At 40.4% G+C, this 22,244-nt stretch overlaps 1 protein-coding gene across 1 annotated transcript; it reads left to right on the forward strand.

Annotated features, from left to right (window-relative positions):
* Positions 1-19: 19 nt before the first annotated feature.
* LOC111227202 (anthrax toxin receptor 1-like) lies at positions 20-21,850 on the forward strand. The gene is made up of 18 exons (XM_022752636.1): positions 20-177; positions 2,948-3,019; positions 3,127-3,198; positions 3,784-3,865; positions 4,058-4,091; positions 4,794-4,873; positions 5,551-5,619; positions 6,227-6,307; positions 7,197-7,257; positions 7,770-7,868; positions 11,202-11,271; positions 11,383-11,461; positions 11,825-11,920; positions 13,492-13,533; positions 15,048-15,143; positions 15,423-15,590; positions 16,379-16,459; positions 20,619-21,850. The coding sequence occupies exons 1-18, from the start codon at positions 20-22 to the stop codon at positions 21,042-21,044; spliced, it is 1,866 nt and encodes a 621-aa protein (XP_022608357.1). The 3' UTR covers positions 21,045-21,850.
* The last annotated feature ends 394 nt before the right edge of the window (positions 21,851-22,244 follow it).

Below are 22,244 nucleotides of genomic sequence, written 5' to 3' on the forward strand. Positions count from 1 at the left end.
ATTTTCTTCCACTGGAATAATGCCTTCCTTCTGGAGTAGAAACTCCTGGTTTGCAGTGGTGTTTGGTGCCGTGCTGGTTGTTCTTATTGAGGGTAATGCCGGACCAAACCTGGACAGAAGGCAGGCTGGGTCGTCCTCGTGCTTTGGAGGCTTTGACCTCTACTTTGTTTTGGACAAGTGAGTTACCTGACACACATTACCTGACACTAGTAGAGGGGATTGATGAAGAGGAGGCTTTTTGTTGACAAGTGAAAGCCATTCAAGTTAAAAATCTATGAGAAGCATTAGTTAATATATTGGGTGGGTTGAATAAGAACAGTATGTTATGTTATTTTTTAATTTGGAGTGCTGCCATGCTGCATTGTATTTATCTCCAGTGACTAAACCTGACTTGAATATTCCACCCGCCTGTCTCTGCTGACAGTCTTAACAAGCTATTATGATGATATACTGAACGCATATTAATGCATACAGTAAATATGCATCATTTCATATTGGTCTTGTGTTTCTCCCAGTGAAAGTCATTGTCTGCCAAAATGTTTTCATGATGTCATCACCATATCTGTTATCATAACGCCCCCTGGTGTCATGTCATGCAGGGATATGGATGGGTGGACTGGTACTCAGATAAACCTCAAGATACATTTCAGCATGGCATACAGATGGTAATGATTAGTGGTGTGTTAGGTGTTCCCCCATTCATCAGTCTGCTGCAGGCTGCGCAGATTATAAGAACTGGTGTTGAATGCTGTTTGGTGTTTATCCCCTTCAAATAACATACACCATGTGGGCAGAATTGCTGGCCAGTAAGTGCATAGTTCTTCTGCATCATTATGTGTCCTCATCTTATTGGAGTTTTAACATAATCTGTGTATCCCGAGTAGGACACAGGATGTTTGGGCTGCCCGCAAAGTCATTTGGATATATTGGTCTCAATTTAGAAACAGTTTCCATGTTTATCTAACCTGGTTTTTGGTGATCTCTCGTTTCCCTTTAGTCATGCAACATAGGCACCTGATCAAAGCTATCACAGTGAACCACAGTGAATCAAAATAATAACATTTTTGATGAGGCATGATATGGCCTTTAATGTCTTATTGTGGTTGCATTTTCATTTGCATTTGTAAACAAAACTTTAATTTCCGTGCCAAACAGGAAGTTGGTAATCTCATCAGCAAAGTCAGTCAAAGGAAAGCAGTTCTCAAAAATGTCAAGTGTCATACGTGAGTGTTTACTGAGTTTTCCTGACTAGGACTTGTAGGGAAAGAACTTTATTTTGTAGGTAAATATGCACACAGCTGCTCTGGCACTAACAATTAACTTACCCAGACTGTTGCCTTTGGACTGTGACAGAATATTTACCTTATGACATCTTTTTTTTGCAAACCTGGTTTAAAACAGCTTGTTTTTATTACTTTTTTTTTTTTGCCATGAGCCAAAGATGTTTTCCAACTAGGTCAACAACAAATTCAACATCCAACTCAGATTTTCTCTTATCTGGAAGACTGGAGTTGGTGGATTGCAGTCTGCACTATGTCCCTCTCTTATAGCTCCACAGTTTAGAGTCTCTACCTCCAGTAATGGTGATGGATTTTCCAGTTGTCCTACAGTTACATATCAATGTCAACTGCAGGCACACTGCTGTTCCTCTGAGGGGAAATTAGGCAACTGTATGTAACACAGAGTAATTGTTAGCATGAGCCATGTTTTAACAACACAGATTTACATTACATGCGTGACCTGACAGCATTTATTCAGCATTTATTGTTGGGCATCAGTGGAGTGTATTAGCTCGTCCTTTTACTTCCTTTTCCTCAGGCAGGAATTTAGCTTGCCTTTTAGCAGTGATGTCCTCCAACTACCCTCACTGTCCTCATGCAGTGTCTGCCTGATCTCTCCTCTCCTCTCTCTTCTCCATGTCTGCTCTGCCCTTTCTCCATTAGCTCCAGATGTTCCAGTGTTTCAGCCTGTTGGCTGGGCTGTTTGTGCTGGGACCTGTGTCATAGTAACAATGGAAAAATAGGTGATTTGAGAAATGTTTCAGTGGGGTGTGGGGTTACAAAAACACAGATTAAATGAAAGGCATTTCGATAAGCATCTGTACTGAGACACATACAAGCTCACAAACAGATCTTCATTAACCAGATACAACTGTACATTGACATCTATAGATAATTTGATAAGTAGATTTAGATGATAGATCCTAAATCTTTAATCCCTTTATCTTGATTTCCTCATATCAACAGAGGAGGGTACAGAGGACTATGTGGCCATTGTTATAAAGTCCAATAAAAACATCAAGGAAAAATGTGAACAGCTTAGATTTCAGTTCATTAGCAAAGAGGGAACAGAGTGCAAGATGATTAACATCCACATCCTTGGTTGCATGAAAGCTTAATGAGTATACATTCATCCAACGACATAACACTAATATAAATGCAGCTGCATTATAAAGATGTTAACAGTAATCTGAGGGGTACGACATCATTGCTAATTCTCAGAGTAAACCAGCTATACTTATTTGCTAATGCAGAACTATTCTGCATGGCTACTTCTGTTCAACTGTACCCTTTAGAAGCAGTCTGTTTCAGTGACGGATTACTGAATGAGCCCACTAGCTACAAGCCCAGGGGCCCAAAGGGTCAGGGGACGATGACTGCAAGGAGACAAAGTGACTACAAAGAGACACAAAATGACAACAAAGAGGTGCATCTTTTGTATTCATTTTATGTCTCTTTCAATCAGGGGCTTCTGCTACTGTGTAAAAGGGTGGAGGTCTTTTAAATGTCTGTACCCAGGGGCCCATTGTCTCATAATGTGTCCATGGTCTATTGTTAATTCGACAGCAGTCAAACAGTAGCACAGAGAAGAGGTCGTGTAGATTTGCTGCACAGCAGTGGTTGAAAAAGATCCTCACATTAATCGTGGCTTTTCCCCTCTCTCTCAGATCTGGGAGTGTGCAGAACCACTGGACCGAAATCTACCACTTTGTTGAACATCTAGCTCATAAATTCATAAGGTAAAAAAAACCCCCACAATTGTGTCATCATTTCTCTGTGGGAAAACATGTAACAAGAAATGATTACTAATTTAACAGAGTATATTTTTCTTTTCTCCTTGCCCCAGTCCACAGTTGCGGATGTCCTTCATTGTGTTCTCCACTGAGGGAAGGATCTTAATGAGCTTGACAGAAGACAGGTGGGTGCAGATCCCCTCAAAATTGCTTTTAATCCTTTACTTTTCTATCATCCAGCTGAAAGGAATGAGTGTAATACCAGATTTGGACAGTCACACACAGTCATGATCCCGCTGCATTTTTATGATCAAGAAGAGATTCCAGACAGATACTTTCCCTCGCTCTGATCTGTCTATAGTGTCGTCCGTCTGGTCAACTACTTCATCATGTGGTTTTCGATACATTGTGAGTAGCTTATGTGTCTAATCTTTCCTCAGCAGAGTGTCTCAGCAGCCACAGAATTTTTTTCACTGTTTCACTGCTTCCCTCATATCTTATTCTACAAAGGGCTAATTTCCTGTCTATCTGCGTGACAGTTTCTCAAGCCACTGCACACCAATACTGTCTCAGTTTATTCATGCGTTACACATTGCTGGTATTTTCTGCAAATGTTGCCCTTATGGAAACTGTTATTCTATTTCCTCGCCTCTCAGTGTCTGGTTTTAGTCAAAATAATGTTCACAAATGAATCTGACAAAACAAATATTTTCAATTAGATTTGATTATCAGCCATGTGGATTAACTCGTCTACTGTATTGTCTGCTTAGAGAGCGCATTCGTAAAGGTCTGGAGGAGCTCCAGAGGGTTCTTCCAGGGGGAGACACCTTCATGCATGAAGGCATCCTGAGGGTGAGCAGCCTCTTCATGTCCTACTGCAAACTGGCATCTGCTTTATCTCTAGAATCTGTCCGGGACAAAACAGCACTCGGCCCAGAGCACTAATAGACTGTTGTGTTGGAGCAGAGGAAGGGGTTCTTTCATTCACTGCATGTTACCAGATAGATAGTCTACTGTTTCAATCCAGCTTTTCTTTTTTCACAGGCCAGTGAGCAGATATACTATGGAAACACTGAAGGTAACATTTTTGCTATGCATGAAATTGTGCGTGTGTGTGTTTTTTAGGACATTTATATTTGACTATGATTCAGGTTAAACAACCTGACAAAGTACAACATGTTGTTTGTCAATTTCTCACAGCTCATAGAAATACACTCAGTGCCCACCTTATTAGGGACACTTGCACAATCTAATCCAATACAGCCATAACTTCTATCTTTACAAAGATAATGTTCAGTTTTAGGTGACCTTTTCGAAAATATATACACTGGATTACATGTTTATTATTGCAGTCATAGTTAAAGGTGTTGTTGTACTGGACTGACTTTTTGTCCTCCTTATTTACATACATGAGAGGACCAGAATATTAGATACATCTCTCAATGTAATGCACTCTAGTACAATCATCACTAACTATGAGCTCAATGCAAAAATATATGATTTAATCAACACTTCTGTGACAGTGTCAATAAAAACCGAACATTACAGGCATCATAAAAGTTGACTTTATGGCAGAACAGTTGTATTGGATTGTGTCTGATTGTACAGACATGCCTAATAAAGTTGACACCAAGTGTATGTAACCTTGAATGGGTGGCTATGAGTTGGCTTAGCATTGTCAAAAATAATTCAGGTAACCTCAATAATGCGCATGGTTATTTGCAAAGGATAAGAGAATAGATTAACTGAGCAGGAGAGACCAAATTCTTTCTGTCTGCAGGTTATCGCACTGCCAGTGTTATCATAGCTCTGACAGATGGAGAGCTGCATGAGGATCTTTTCTACTATGCAGAGAGAGAGGTGAGAGACCTAAAGAGAGGTTAAATGGGTCAGACAAATTATAACCAGCTGAAACATGTGACTGAGCACGTGATGGATCAGATCAAACACTGCCACCCTATACATCACCACTTTAGTTGGGAAAAATGGGGTCATAGCATCTGTCAGTTTTATACATCCGAGCCCAATCGCCTTCCTCACATCTGCACTGGGATATAATGATTTATTTGCTTCCCAAACCATTCGGGCACTGCAGGTGAAGGCGTGCGAAAGCCTGAGACTTTAATTCAGCTTTGAGTGCCCTCAGACACATGTTGAGGGCAGGGATGAAGTGGGGCTGATATTCACTATAGCTTGAAATGCTGCCTCTTGGCAGCTGTGGGAGGTCCTAGGTTGTCATTCAGTGTCGACACCAAGATCCACAGGCATTATTACTGAGAAATGAAGTATTTGACTCGTGCTCTGTTTGGTATTCAGGCATCTGTGTCACATTTCTATTGTCATATGACGTGTGAATAATATTATTCAGCGGGAACATGGTGTTGTCCAACTTCTTGTAAAATCTTTTTAGAGGTCAGGCAAACACAAGCCTGTTTTCACCATGTTTTGGATGATGTTGTGAAATGCTGAGGTGTAATTGAACCCAGGTGTTGAGCTTCTTCCTGTTTTTGCTATGAATCTGTGTGCATACCTGACAGGCCAACCGTTCCCGAAGTCTGGGTGCCTCAGTTTACTGTGTGGGGGTGAAGGACTTCAATGAGACACAGGTGTGTTTTTTTTACTGAGCTTTCATCTTTAACTTAATGTATGATGACATCTGGGCCTCAGGGAGTGAAAGTGGAGCAGATAGTATGGACAGCAAAACTGTACTTTGAAAACACTGAAACCAATGCATTAAGTAGCTATAAAGTGCTTTAAATGATCAAAGGCACAGTTCACCCCAATTTAAACATTCTGTCATATCCTCATATCAGTTTAAATTGTTTATACAACCATAAGACACACAAGTCAACTTTCAGGCTACCAGCTCTGTCCCTAGACAACTGAAGTTAACTGAGTTAAATGTTTCAACAAGGATATAAAATGTTTTTCAAATGGAGTGAATTTATATACCTTTATCCAAGTAATCGTTGGCCTAATCAGTGCAAAGTGAGTCAAGAAGGCTATTTACCTCCTTTGTGTGGTGTGAAAATTGTATTAGTTTGTCCTCTAATACAAGGAAATTAGGTAATTTTGTTAACTGTGAACTGCCCTAGTTTAATCAAATCTCAGACAATTTGACATCTAGGCAACTAGACAGTGACTCAAAAGAAGTCTTGGATGAATAAGTGTAACTGTGACTTGTGAATTTAATAATTAATTTTTCCTTTGTAGCTGGCTAAGATTGCTGATAGTAAGGATCATGTCTTCCCTGTAAATGATGGATTTGAGGCCTTGCAAGGGGTCATCGACTCGGTAAGCATTTCAGTTCTGCCCACAAACATGTTCAAATAGCATCAACTATAATCTGGCCTGATAAACAACTGAAAGGAAATCATCTTTTTTAATGTAATCTCACCCATTACTTCTCCTTTAATCTGATCAATCACTGATCAGTTGCATGCAGAAAACAAGACAAAATAGGTTTAAAGCAAAGGTTTTTCCATGCACGGTGCCTGGCCAGGGACAGAATTCCAGGAAAAACATGCTGTGACTCTGACTTTCCTGCTTTTAATCAATGCGTTTAGCCAAACATGATCAAAATGTGTGCTGTATCTCTTAAGACCCACATGATTGGTGTTGACTTAAATTTTTGTGTCCGCTAGCTTGAGAAATGAAAAACAGTTCATTATGTAGGGGGCTATTGTCTCTGGGATACGAAGTTTGTAGAGAGGAGTTAAAGGTCGAGCAGCTGACTGTCATCTGGAGCACATTAAAAGCAAACTGAGAGCTGTTGCTTCTTATTCATGTGAGTGGGGCAGTGGGTCATGAATCAGTCTTCTTCATCTAGAGGGTTATAGTGGGCATGTTCCTGGAAAGCAGAGATTCCACATCTACAGAGACAACTGAGAATAAATGGAAACTTTGAGCCGCGAGACGCCAGTTGCAAAAGGGTTATGAAAGCCATGGCTGTGGCTAAAAGCAGTCATTCAATTTAGAGGAGAATAGGTGACTACAATCTGAAAGAGACAGACACTCTACCAAATAACTACCAAAATATTATCCTTACATGGTAATGAAGCCGTAAGCAGAGACTGTCTTTAAATGTCTCCTTGTGCGCTTAAGGACACTACAAAATCTGAGATGTGCAGTCTGGCTGCTGAAAAGTATTGCTCTGATGATGACCTTCTGCTCCTCTCCTCAGATCCTGAAGAAGTCATGTATCGAGATCCTGGCAGCAGAGCCGTCGAGTATCTGTGCAGGAGGTAAGAAAAGGAAGATTTTCATCCCTTTCATCCTTCATAGGAAGCACAAACAAGCTGTCTTGTCAAGGCCTATGTAGAACATGCCACACACAGTGTCTTCGCTGGTCCAAAATGATTTAACCCAGACTGTATGCCAATATCAGTTACAGCACTTTGACACAAATCCTATCCTTGTTTTCCAGTGCTACTCAGTCATAACACATTGTTTTACAAAAGACACCATTTTCCTCATTGTAAATACGTTTCAATATGTGTGCTGGGTTTGTGGTATCGGTTCCAGTGGAACATCATGATACCGCATGTCAACTATTCTTCTAAGTCTTTCTGCCAACAAAATCTTTCTTTCTCTAAAGGCATTTCAAGTCAGTAACCACAGTGACAAGGAAATAGTAGTAGTTAAAGTGTTCAGGAGTTTGTGTATTACTTTGGACCAAAAGAACAAAAAACACTCCAATTTTAAAGTTATTATCATTTGTTGAGGTGACATCTCTGTTTCCCTTCTCCACACCCAGAGTCTTTCCAGGTGGTGGTGAGAGGAAATGGATTCCTCCATGCCCGTAATGTTGACAAAGTCCTGTGCAGCTTCCGAATCAACGACACCCTCACTAGAAGTGAGTGACTGAACATCACTGAAGTGTTGAAACATCACTATGTACATGCTCTGTTTCTGAATGCATGAGTGTTTTAACTGAGTACACACTGACAGCTGGCACAGTTCAGTGAGCAGGCTATTATAAAGTTCTTCTGAAATGCTTAGCTGAGCGTCCCAAACGTCAAACACAAAGTCAGCTGCACAGCTGGAATCCTCTTTGATTAAACACAGTGTTACCGCTATCATGGCTTTCTGTTTTAAACAACACACTGTGAACTTGTAATACATGGAAACCAGCCAGAAATGATACCTCACACGAGGCAGAGGGAAAGAAAAGGCCTCAAGGATACAAACAGTTTCCTCACGGTTCTTACTAGTGGCTCACTGTAATAGTTGTTAAAACCACTTCCTACCATGCTTGCCACAGGAGGTGCTGGTTTAATTACAAAGCAAGATATTCATTCAGAGTAGAGGCACAAACAAACTGTTTGGTCCTCTGGTGTAGAACTGATGAATAGACGTCACATTGAATCAAATATGGAATAAATTAATTGACCGTCATTCATTTTTTGTCAGTTTATCTATACTCAGTGACGGAGCCGTGGGGTGGCCTCGGGTGGCTACTGGTCTGGTCACCCTACTTGCCACCCTACATAGCACCATATTTTGGGTCACTCTTTTTTTCTTACATGGAAGCATTTCTCCACAGCTCTGGTTCAGCTCTGGATTTAATAATGTGAATGTTTTCGAGGAAGGGGAGTAAAAATTTGATTTGGTTGAAGACAAGCTCCCTCTGACTCTGTGCCCCTGTTTATGGCTGGTTTGTTGTTGTACAGGCTAATATTTGACAGGCTATGACACTAATGGATGATAAACATCTAATAAGAAACAATAGAAATAATAGCAGAAAATAAACAAAATTGCACCATAGTGGTCAGAAAAAACTGATGATTGTAATTTCGGTCTCCCCTATCTAAGAAAATTGTGGCCACTGTGTATATTGTCAACTCTCTTTGATGTTGTTTCTCTCCAAGTCTTCTCTTTTGATGGTGCATGATGGTTACCCATCTACTTTCTCATGTTTTTTTAAACCTCATTCATGGATATACTGCATAAATGTATGTATGTTACCACACGTGCAGTACTTACTTACCCAGAGGGGAGGTTTTCTTCACTTTAGTCATGGGTACTTTGGTGAGGCCATCAACATTCAACGCAGGCACGTTGTTCTTTAAATCCTATTCTTGCTACAAAGTAAAACAAAAAAAAGTCTTCTCAGCATTAATCAAACATTAACAATCCCTCTGAATCATTCTTATTTCTGCATGACACAAGACACAACTTCCTGCAGACAAACAAAGGACATGGAACCAATTTGAGTAAAATTATCTCCTTATGTCAATGCTGTACACTCCTCTTCCAGATTCATTCATTTCTCTAGAATGTTTACACACACTTCCCTGGAACTTGTTTACTTCCCATCGGGGGTAAACTTTAAATGAAAATAATTAGGGCACATTTAGCTCGCCGGGAGATAAAGTCTATAGTCTATAAGAAAACAAGAACACATTTCTCTTATAATACATCTGTACTTGCTCTTGTTGACTCCCCTGCTCCAGCCCTCAGCCTTCTTTGCAAATATGGTGAAATGGTAAAAAGGAAAACAACAATATGTAACTAACATGTGTAGAGCAGATGAATCAATGTTTGAGTTTGTGCTGCCAGGAAAAAGTAGCAGCAAATACATTCAGGTGCTTTGGGATTTGGCTGAGTCCCATCCTGAGCTGTCCATTGTTTTGGTGACAGACGCTGCAGTGGACAAAACTGAACTATGTGAATAATGAGAGACAAGTCCTAAAGGAGTAGACATTCTGCTAAATATGCTTTTTCGCTTTCTTGCCAAAAGTAAAATGAGAAGATGAAGAGTGGAAACAGGGGGGAAACAGCTAGCTTGGGTTTGTTGGAAGGTGACAAAATCCACCTACTAGTCCCCTCAAGGGTTACTAATTTGTTTAATATGTACAAAAAAGAAGGTAAGAAACTGACAATTTGTGGTTTGACCTTCTGGAGTCTTCGCTGGTTGAATGGAAACATCACATGACAACAAGAGTCCTGGAAGTCATTGCTTCCAGCCAAGAAAATGGCCGACTTATTTCATAATCCATAAAAACAAAATTTGTCTCTTTTTTTTATGTGATTAAGCAAACAGATATAATGTGAGCTTTTAGTGAGTTTTAAAAGTGCTGTTAAGCAGATTTTTTACTTTAGGACAGAGCCAAGATAGCTGTTTCCCTTTGTGTCAAGTCTTCATGCTAAGCTAAGCTAACTACCTTCTGGCTGTATGTTAATATTTTACCGTACAGACATGATTAGTCATTAGTCATTAGTCTGATAAGTTAAAATAGCTTTACACAAATTTGTTAAACTTGCCACCAATCAGTCCCAATGAATTTGATTGAATGCCATCTTAAACAATAATTCCAAATAATTAAAGTTGAACTCTGGGTAACTGTCTGCACAGGAAAACATGACCATTAAACAGTCCAATAAAATATTGTGACATGGACAAGGGATATTTGCCATCAGCTCTAAGTAGATCTTTAGTTTGTAATTTTTGTCCTACTTTCATAGTGTGAGGCCATTCTGAGTGAGAGGTGGGTGCAGAGATGAACTCTGAGTGTGACCATATCTGGCCCAGTTTGTATTGGCGCTCAGCTGTTTTTGTCAGAGTTGAGCCCCCCCCTCCCGCATGGTGTTTCAACAGAAGAGAAGTCACGACCTATGCGATTGATTGTGTTGATTTGCTCAGTTCTGGGGTATGCTTGCCCCTCGCCAGGATAAACAGACGGGCTTGGGCGAAGATGCTTGTTGGAGCCACTTTCCTAAAAGCCAGCTGGATGAGACCAGGGCCTAGATTTTGCCTGAAAAACAAAAGCTGTGGTGAAATAGTTTGTAGCGGTGTATCTGGGGAGGATACAGATGTCTTCAGACAGCAGACAACAAAGCAGTTTTTTTTAATCTCTCATCTCAGATGGTTTGTTAATCGAGTGAAAGATGTGACATCAACTTCTGTGAACATGGATGGATTCCCTTCTCTGCTTTCTCAACAGTTATTGAATTAAAATGAAGTCATGGGGCGTTAATTCATCAATAAAATAATCTTTCTGTAATCAGGCTAAACAATGACATAATCTTAATGGTGATTCGGGTCATGATTTGTGGGTCAAACTCCTGCTTCAGGAGCTTTGTATGTCAGTGACTCCTACTGACTATTAACATAAGACAAGACTGGAATGTTTGGCTGATGCTTGCACTGTTTTTTTCTATAATCCATTTCCCTCTTCTGCTTTAGTGGTGAAGCCTTTGATTGTGGAGGATACCTATCTTCTCTGCCCTGCACCAGTGCTTCAAGATGAGGGGATGTAAGTCCTTGCATTTATTCAAATGAATGTGAGGTTTCATATGACACCATCCACGGTTTTTCTAAGACGCTGCATAAATGACAGCTGAGACATTTTCTTTTTCTTTTCCAGGGCAGCAAACCTTTATGTCAGTATGAATGAAGGTCTCAGTTTCATTTCCAGTTCGGTCACAATTACCACTGTGGGCTGTGTGAGTACAATATAATGTACCATAATTTAGCTTTGAACTTGGATTCTTTTGAGGTCATGGTGCATTGCAAAAGAAAAAAAAAAACGACTAACAACAGACAACAAACCAGTGAAAGCAATCCAAACACTAAAACTAATCCAAACAGTGCAATACAAACTTAGAAAGATGTCTAAATGATGGATGAAAATTAATTAGAGATTTGCAGGATAAGCAGATACTGTCTTTCAGTAGTGATTCCATGGAAGATGAAAGCAAAACAGCCTCTTTGCTGCATGAAGCATAAAGCCTAGAGAATTGGTTTACACGGATTTATTGCTCTACATATTCAGACTGTCTGTGTTGACGTGTCTGTCTCTGTTACAGTCTGATGGGACCATCCTGGCCATAGCTCTGCTCATCCTCATGCTGCTCCTGGTCTTGGCTCTTCTATGGTGGTTCTGGCCTCTCTGCTGCACTGTGGTGAGTTTTCTAAAACACTAATGCAATAATAATATGCACACGTTGCTGCTCTACAGATTGCCACTGGTCTACTCTTCTTCAAATTTGAGATGGTTTCAAAGACTTTTGGAAAGCAGCAATGTTGTTTGTGGACAATAACAACAGAGAGAAATGTCTTTTCCAGGTCTATCTTGTCTGGCTAACTTAAGCAACACTCCCTGGTGAGAAGGTTAGAATCTGTGAGTCAATAGGGGTGTATGGCTCCTTTGAATCCCTTCAGCTGAATATAGTCCACAACCAGAAAAAGGTCAAGGCCACTGGGTGAACGTGTGTTTAAGTAATTATGCTGCTGTTGAAATAATTTGCGTTTCCAAAGGTCACAGCAGGTGACCTTTGAGTATCACCTCTCAATGCTCCCTCAGTATGTTCTGAAGGACTTAACAAATTCTTCCACCAATAATGGCTCGGAGTAATTTGAATTTCCAGCTAGTGATGTGGGAACAAGAAACCCACATAGGCTGAATGTTTTGGTTGGTGTCTTTGTTACTATGAGATTTTTAGAAGCAAGATAACTCACCAGGAATAAAAAGGTTTTATTTAAAATTGTTTTAAAAGTGTTTTTTATGACAGTCGTTTGCTCTGGATACAGTAAAAAGGGGAAATGCGTCTGGAAAAAATATACCTGTGCCATGATTTAGACAGTGGTCAAATTGCCAGCATCACATTATTTCAAAAACTTTCTTGTTACCAGCTGCTCTCTGTTATAATCTGCATTTCTCCTTTCAAATGAAAAGTGGAGTGTCTCTTCAAAATCCACTGCAATGATTCCAGGGCTGGAAACAGGAAAGCTGTGAATTGCCAGAGAGAGATGTCAGCTTTTACAACATGGCTGTACCTCCCTTTACTTTTTCTGTTCTTGTCCATTTAGTTGCAATTTCAAGTCTGTGCAGCGAGTCTGTTTAGGAAAGCGATCCTAGGTTACCATGGGGAATCATTTCGTGTTCCAGGCTTTGGAGAAGCATGGAGGAAAATCACAAATAAGATTCAGGATTTCTTAATTTGCCAAGTTCATTCAATGTAGAGGAAAATGTCTTTATTACACTGGTGAAAAACACACTGACAGCTCATGTGGTGAGATATAATCGGGCAAAAGGGTACCAGGGTATGACACAGACTAAACTGTAGATGCTTAAAAATACATTGTCTGTGTCCAATGACGCAGCTGTATGACATACTCTGAAAATGGGACTAAATGCACAAAGAGTAAAAATCAGCAACATTATAACATAGCTCCATACAGAAAATAAGAGCTGTATTTATGAGCCTGTTACTCCTCTCTTTTCCTAATCAACAACTTCAGGCTGAAAAATCTGGATAGCAGATTTCTAGGTCAGTGCATTGCTCTTGTAAGTAGGAAAAAAACAATTCCTCAGCCATGTGTTGTTGTGTAACCATCTTGCTGCACACAGTTGACACAGTTACACACATTGCTCTAACATAGTGATTAAAAAAAAAAAAAGAAAACAATTTTGATACATGTGTTTATGCCTCATCTTCTGAGCTCATTTTCATTCTTTCTCCCCCCCCCCCAGATCATCCATGAACCCCCACCGCCGGTTGTGGAGGAGAGTTCGGTAGGAGCTGCACCGTCGTCACTTGATCTGTTTCTTATGACTCAAAAAAAAGCTCTTTATTTAAGATGTAGACAGCTGCCAGTGTTTAGGTTGTGTAATTACTGAGTTCACTCTGACAATTTAAACCTCAGTCAGCATCATTCACTCACTCCCTGGCACAAAACTCTGATTTCACTCGTTTAGCGATTCATCAAATATGATGTGAGTTAACGCCCTCTTAGAATAACAACAAAATCCTGACTTTTACTGCTCTTTTTTTCCCCTCTGTCCTGTTTTAATGGGGACTGTCTCGTAATCAAGATTTTAATTCATGTTTTTCAAATCACTTCCCCTGGAGCTGTTTGGGCCCTCATGGAATATAATGTGAAATTTAACTGACTAATAACATTATTTCACATGAACGTGCTCAACAAATTCATGTTATTAAAATACCGCCCAAACACTCGATGCAATAACGGCGAGCTAGCATGCAACTGCGGGGCATATCAAGCTGCATTTATATGCACCAATTAAACTGAAAATTAGGTTTAACTGGTGAATTTATTTCAAAAACAGACTCCAACCATGGCCTCAAAGACAACTTTTAGACTTCATTATGCCTTCCTCTGTATGACATCCTGGTAGATTATGAGTCAGACAAGGGTGTATTAAAAAGCATTTGTAATTTCTGACAAGCAGGGACAGAAATGAGGGCTGGGGTTAGAGTGGGGTAGAGCAGATAGAGACATATTTACTTCAAAAGAACTACCAGGTGACCTTTGAGAAGGCGTTTATACCCGGTAGCTCCAAGGTGTTCAATCGGTATGTGAAAAAGAGAAAATAAAACACAAATAAAAGGTTAATTTACCTATTTGTTGTGCTTTAGTTGCCGCTCAGTGGTGGAATGTAACCAACTACATTTACTCAAGTAGTAGGCTGTACACTTAGGTACAAATTTGAGGTACTTGATCTTTACTCAAGTGGTTCCATTTTATGTCACTTTATACTTCTACTCCACATTCAGGGGCAAATATTATACTGCACTACCTTTGTCTGGCAGCTGTAGTTACACATTTTCATATCCTCCCTGTCCAGTGAAAACCATGTATCTCCAAATGTGTTGATTTTGAATTAGATGTTCCTTTATCTGTCAAGAAAATCCTCCTACTTCTTAAGCTAAATAAACAATTTAAAAACCCTCTCGGATTTGCTGGAAAATGCATCGTCACAAAGCTGAAAACAGGGCTGTTTCTCTGAGCTTGTGAAAAAAATGACTTTTAAGAGATACATGGTTCTCACAAGACAGCAACACTACAAACATATACAAACTAGTTGCAATTAGCTCAACTTTAAACATCAGCAGCAGTAAAACACACCATACCCATTGATGCAGCAGTAATATTAATCCAAACATAACATATATAATGGTAAAACAGGGGCCGTTTTACTGCACAACAACTGTATAGCATACTTTACATATGTTCTGCTGATCAGTGTATTACAATAACACTGACTTCCTCATCACTTCCCCATAGGATGATGAGGACTTTGAAGCCCCTAAGAAGAAATGGCCGACTGTAGATGCCTCCTACTACGGAGGAAGAGGAGTTGGGGGAATCAAAAGGATGGAGGTGAGATCTAGTAAATCTCATGCACTCTAAACTATATGTTGCGTTAAATAGCGAGGATGAGCCTCAAAAGTAACCTGCCTGGCCAGGACCGCAACACTTTCAGTTCAAATATCTTTACGGCTCTCACTTTAACTGCACTTTTGCTAGAGCATCTCATCTATGCCTGACAGATTCACAATTATACATACCTGACCATCTTTTTCTACATTTGCCAGTGATGTAAAACATTAAAAAGGTAGTGTGTGGCACCATCATGGATCTTGGACTCTCTATTATCAGGTACGCTGGGGTGAGAAAGGCTCCACAGAAGAAGGGGCAAAGCTGGAAAAGGCCAAAAATGCCAAAGTGAAGATGCCTGAGCAGGAGTATGTTCTGCCCCCCATGCGGGTTCTCAACAATGGCATGCACAAACCCCCAGGGCCACGCAAGTGGTACTCACCAATCAAGGTACCAGAGTGAGGAGCCAGGAGGAAACTGTCTGGGGAGCACGTTTGGTCTGCAGATGCTCTTTCAAGTCTGATTGTTGATGACAACTAAAAATGGCAGCCATATAGGAATTATGAGTTTCATCTGTTTGACATAAAAAATAAGAAATGCTCGAGGATTTGCGAGACATTTGTTCAAGAAATCTGTGAATATAGCTCAGCTTACATTTAATTTAAAAAAGCAGTTGTGATTGTTTAACAGCTCTGCTTGGGGACAATTTTTTTTTTTTTTTCATTTATACTGTATAGATTACAAAATCTGTTACAAATCACTCCATGTTAATCTGGCTGAGGATACATAAGTAATAGCATTATTAAAATGTCGTAGTGGAATTAGCATGAGATGTGTGAAGGTAATAATGCTTAGGTGACTACTGGCACACAGTCCCTTCCTCCAGGGCCAGCATGGGGTTAAAGGAGTCATTCTGAAGCCTTCCCAGTCAGCAGGGGATTGCTAATAGAAACCAGACTCCTGTTGGACTGACCTCCAGGGAGCAGGGCTGCACAGCCAGCAGTTTTGTGAGGAAAAACAGCTGCATTTTCTGCTCTTATCCTCAAAGTATTTGCTGTGTTTAAAACTATGAAGAGTCAGTTCACAATGAACTGAAACTATTTCGGGTTGACACTTTGAAATGAATGCAGGAATGGAATAATACTGGTCATTTTAATTTGTCAGTTGTTTCCTTAAGGATTACGTTAATTTAAGATAACTGTAACAGTAATGTTTTGATTTCTTCTCTGTTTCCATAGAGCAAACTGGATGCACTGTGGGTACTTTTAAGGAAAGGCTACGACCGTGTGTCTGTAATGAGACCTCATCCAGGTGACAAGGTAAGAACAACACAAAAGCCTCACAGATACGCATTAAAACATGCATCATTAATCAGCCCGTATTTTATCAACTGACGTAAGCGCTTGGCTGTGAATTAGCATTTGGCAAACAGGCAGATTCTTTTCTATCTGACAATGTTGAGAGAATGGACCAGCTGTGAGCGATGAAGTGTGCATAGAGAGACTCATGGGAAAACTTGCGGTGAGTTGGGGTTTAGTCTTCAGTGCACTGCAATGTAAAGACGTCTGGCGGAGTCATTATGAAAAGGCATGGGGGGGGGGGGGGGGGGTGACCTCTGCTGTTGGCAGCTGACATGTAGTCTGACTGTGGGATCTACAAGTGCTGAAAAAATGCAGCTCTGTATATAGAAATCCCTCACCTACAAGAGTTTATGTAATATTTAATTTTTCCCTGAGTAAAACAGAAAACTGTCGATCTAAGAGAAACCCTCAAAGTTGAAAAAGATCTTTAGAAATTTGTAAATTCATTTCTGCAAACATTTAGTTTCTAGTCAAGGTTACTTGTTACATAACTGTTTTTGTGTAATCTATAGTGTATTTGATATAAACTTCAGTTGTGACTGTACAAACAACCCAGACAATTATGTCCACTGGTTTTAAAAAAGGCCTTCATATACACATAGTCTGGGGAACAGTTGTTCCTATTATCAAGTGTTGCTGTTTCAATTGGCAGTAACATGAGTTGAGAAGGATAACCGAGGCCCAGGTAAAATGTAATTTATTTGAAACTTGTGAAGATGCCAACTACAGTGTGTCAGACTACTGATGTGGAAATGTGTCTTAAATGCTGAAAAGATAGAAAAGATATTTTCATCTGAGGTAATGGTGCAGCCATTAAAATATGAATATTTCACTCAGTGGAGCGTCAATGAGCTGCACGTGGTATGTGATACTGTATGCCGCAACAAACTGACAGAAATAATCTGGTCATGGAAGATTTGGGGGGTTTACAATTCAAATACAACATCAGCAGAGCCTTCACATGTCTGTTGATCTTCTGATTCTGTCAGATTGTCAAGTAAACAAATGCGTTCAGTGATTTTTCTAGCAGTTCCAGTGTAATGCAACTTCGATCAAAGACTCTCCAACAAGCAGATATGCTTATCGACATTGAAAATATCAAACAGTCTAAACTGAAGATAGTGTGGGAGCTGGAAGAGCTCTTTTTTTATTAATATCTATCATCCACAAATGTTTTTAGATTGTAAAAGCTGTCACCCTCAGTTGATAAAATATCTACAGCAAGAGGGCAGATTGTTAGTCATGTCTGCAGCCTGCCATTACACCCCCTCTCATTCTGGAAAGAAATACATGGTGTGGATTATTTAATTTGTACTGCACTAATTCTAATTATTAGAGACTTCAAAGTCACCAAAGACAATACGTTTTTTTTTAATCATCTGCACACGATTTAAGAAAATATCAACTTTTTTTAAAATAGATTTTACCACCAATGTGTATATCAACATTAATTTATGTCTCCACAAACATAAATTTAAGATCACACGGTGCATCACACATCAAATATCACGAGGCACCTTCTCATTAACATAAGAATAGAAAAAATACATAGCTCTACTCCCTTTTTCCCAAATCCCTAAGTTTGGCTAAATAGTATAAAAATTAGTTTGTAATCACATTTAACAATAAGTAAAATAAGTCCTTATCTGTAGCCTTTTATGCTTGAGGCCTATGAATGGCTCCAGAAAGCCTGCAATAACAAAATGAAGTCTTCCACAGAAACAACCAGGCCCTGTGTCGAAATAATGAGACCTTAATGCAACACATTGAGAGTCTCTACCCGACCACTGCAGAACTAGAGAGAAAACAAAGCACTCCGCAGAGACTATGAGATCCTTCAGGCACAGTTCAATGACTGTAAAAATAATACCGAGCTTTTCCACAGTGAGCAGAGTTTGAGGCCTGGGAGCAGGCATGAGGAGGGGGGAATAAATGTCATGCTCCAAGGCGAGGATGCCTCTCAAAAAGAAATTCTCAAGCCTAATTTCCAGTGTGCAGTAGAGACTAAAGACGCTGATGAGCAGAGATGGAAATAAGACACACAAGGAGGTGAAGGAGAGTGGGAGCTTACGGGAGGACAAAGATGAAAGGAGAAAGGCTTGAATGTCTGTGACATGGTCGTTGGAGATGGAGGAGGCCATGTGAAGATGCTAACAAGACTCTCTCGAGATAACGAAGAACATGACTAGCTATGACTTAAGCTTTGGCATATTTGATTGATCAGATTGATCCAATGAACTGTTGTTTATTTGTGAGTCAGTCAGTCAGCAAGGCCAGTTTATGTTGCCTTCAGGTAACTCAGCAGCTTGATACTGAGGACATGCATATATATGTATATCTAACACACCACTCTGTAATTAGAAGTGTGTGAGTGAGCCTTCCTCACTATAAAGCTCTTCATTAGTGCACTGGAAAAAAAAAAAAAGTTTGGGTCTAGTATCCTTTTTGATTTACAGTAAACAAGCTTGTTCTGCTGGGAATTAAGGAGTCTCTGGTCAAAGCCTTGCTTTTATAACTTCCCCTAAATGAATGCAGAAGTGGGAGGGAGGCGGCCAGTCGATCCTACAGCCTCCCTGAGAGAAACTCAAGTCAGGTTCCTGTAACGTCTAATATATTTCTGAGCCCCTAAAGACCGCTGTGTTCTTTGTAATTAGTAAAGAAATCAACATCAACGACATCAGATATCTTAAAAGACTTTCACACATATTTTCTCCAGTGCTGACTAATTCTGTAGCAGTGATTATGATACAAGTGCAGTTCCAGAGACACAAAGATCCATGGCATTCAGCGTTCCACATGCACTAAAGGAATAAAAAAAATATTGGTTGGATTGGTTGGACTTGTCAAATGTTGAACATACATCTTTTTGCTTGGTTTGGTCTCAGAGGTCATTTCAACCCGGCGGTAATGAGAGCAGAGCTGTCATTGCTTATCAGTACAATGCAACTCCTTGATCCCTTAGTGCAGCTGCTCCAGGGGTGTAGCTTGTTTCTGGAATATGATAGTCTCTCTTGCATGACCTCACTTCGGAGGATTTGGATCGGGGAGAGTGATGGCAGGTTAACTTGCTCAGCTGAGTAGAGCATATACACATAATTGCCTATAACTAAAATTGCTACAAAAAGTGATTGAGAATTACATCATATGTAGGTCGAGGTTAAAAGCGCAGTCATGTAGCTGACAATAGGCAAGGCTACAGTATGAGAGTCCCAGTACTGTCTGCTCTAGTCATCAGTCCATCTGATTGGTAACAGAAAGCAGCAAGGGACATTTTTATATCTTAGACTAATTCATCTGTTGGAACAGAACAAGAACGAGAAAAGTAGGGTAGAGTTTTTTTGTCAAAGAATTAAGATTTAGAAAAGCAAAAGGTCTACAGCAAGGATGTCATTTTCCAAGTCCAAAGTTTCATTACAGACATTATAAGAAACAAACTGTTAAAACACAAGAGTTTATACATAAATGCTACAGCAGTATGCCATACAATATATGTACAATTAACATGATGTGCACTGGGTATCTTCATTTAATGAAGAAAGTTAGTATCCCTAATACAATGCAAAAATGACTTGAGTTACTGCACTTGCCAGGGATGATGCAAAGTTACAACCTTTCATAATTGTCCAATATCTGGATTTTCTGCCCACTATACAGTAAACCACTGAGGGTCCGTTGGGGAGTAAATGAGTGAATGAGGGAGTGATTTTCAGACTCAAGTAGCAACACTATGCTCAGTCCTCCTGATTGCTCCTCTGATGTTACAACTCTCTCACACCCACACACACACACACACCCCCACACACACACACACACACACACACACACACACACACACACACACACACACACACACACACACACACACACACACAAACCCTGGACCAGTCACTTCTTTGGAAATGAATGGACATGTCCATCTCATTATATATGCATCATAAAAATTGGAATGTGGCAAGGAAAATATTCCCTGCGCAGGGAAAATAAACCTTTTAGAAGGAAAGGAAACCTAAGTGAGATCATCTGAAGTGAAACAGAAGATACATTTCATTGTTCATACAATATGTTGTTTATTATCACAGTATGTCCCTCTAAAATCTGGTCTGCTTTTAAATTTCAGGGCAAATGCATGAACTTCACTCGCATAAAGTCTCCCCCTGCTCCTTACCCACACTACAGCCACCAGCCATCTCCCATCTACAACCCCCCTAGCCAGAGTCCACCTCCGCCGCAGGGCACCCTCCCACCGACTCCCAATAGCCCTCCATCATCTCCGTCTTTCTCCTCCTCCGCTCTTCCACCACTGCCTCCAACACCTCCTCCCACCTCCGACACTCCCTCTCCTCCCATCACTCCTCCACCTTACACGCCACCTCCAAACCGGGCTCTTCCTCCAACCACCCTGCACATACCTGCCTCGCCAGCGCTCCCACCCACCCCTCCACCCTCTGCCTCCCCAACTGGCTCCCTGCCTCCTCCTCCACAGGGACCTCCTCCCGGACGAGCCCCTCCACCTGCACGCCCACCGCCTCGCCCTGGCCTGTAAAAACTCTGGCAGGAGGCAGGAGAGAGTCCCACAAGTTTGAAAGAGGGAGTCCCACCAGCGATCAGCACATGACCATCCTTGATTGTACCTGCGAGCGAGGACATATGAGCACCTCATGCCACGCTCAGCAGGCTGTGGCCTTTCTGCCTTGTGAGGGGGAGCAGCCAGGACTCGTTTTCAGCTATTTGTCTACAGTGACTTTTGTACACATCTAGCCCAACAGTGCAATTGCTCTGATGCTTGAATTACACAGACATTCCCTATAAATGAGGTCTTGCAGGCCGGCTCAAAAACATTTGCCTCCATGGTCCTCTGAGCTGCTTCAGGCCCTGCTCTCCCCTCCACGAGGACACAAGATTGGATGAACCCTAACCAGCTTGTACGAATGCCTCTGTACAAAGGCCCTCAACAAGGAGCACAGTCGTGTTCAAAATGATCATGACACTAAAAAATGTGCCTATGTAACATTCCTATCTTTCCTGATAAGAGATAAAAGATGTTTTATAGGAATATGAAAATCCCTGTTTTTGAATTCTTGAATGTTGAGCAATTGCATGCAATAGTGTTCGAGTCAGTTTTGTTCTTTTGATAACATTTCTACCTTGTTTTATACAACATAAACACATTTTTTATTTGTAGTATATTTGTTGAATAGATCACATTTCCTGAGTTTGGATTTTTGAGGTTAGAAAAAAAAACATTGCTGATAAACACATGTACAGTAATCATATTGAAACAGCAATGCAACATATCTGAACGTGTTGCAACTTTTGACTTCCATGCCGTATTAAACCAGCCTAATGTCACTCACAGCTAGCCTATTTTTTGTGCACATCAGAGTAAACAATAAACTTGGAATTAGAGACTAAACTAGACCTATTACTATAGCCAAGATGACTGTGCTATAGCATATGCTCTGTCTATCAAGATGTGGACAAAAATACATCAGAATCAGGGATTAGCTTTGCACATTGTCTTGCTCATCCAGCCACGGACTTTTGCAATAGCTGGGTTTTATGTAAATAATCATTTTGATATAACCATGTGTGTTCAGATATCTGTGTGTGTATGCGTGTGTGTCAGAAATTAAGAGAGACTAATGTACTAGATGTATTTGTGACAGCCAGTCCCGCAGTTGCCAGTTTCATCAACTTTAACAAAATTATGTTTTTTTTTGTTTTTCTTTTTTTTGTATGCACA

The sequence above is a fragment of the Seriola dumerili genome, unplaced genomic scaffold (genome assembly GCF_002260705.1).
Source record: "Seriola dumerili isolate Sdu_G_001 unplaced genomic scaffold, Sdu_1.0 BDQW01000017.1, whole genome shotgun sequence".
Lineage (NCBI taxonomy): Eukaryota > Metazoa > Chordata > Actinopteri > Carangiformes > Carangidae > Seriola > Seriola dumerili.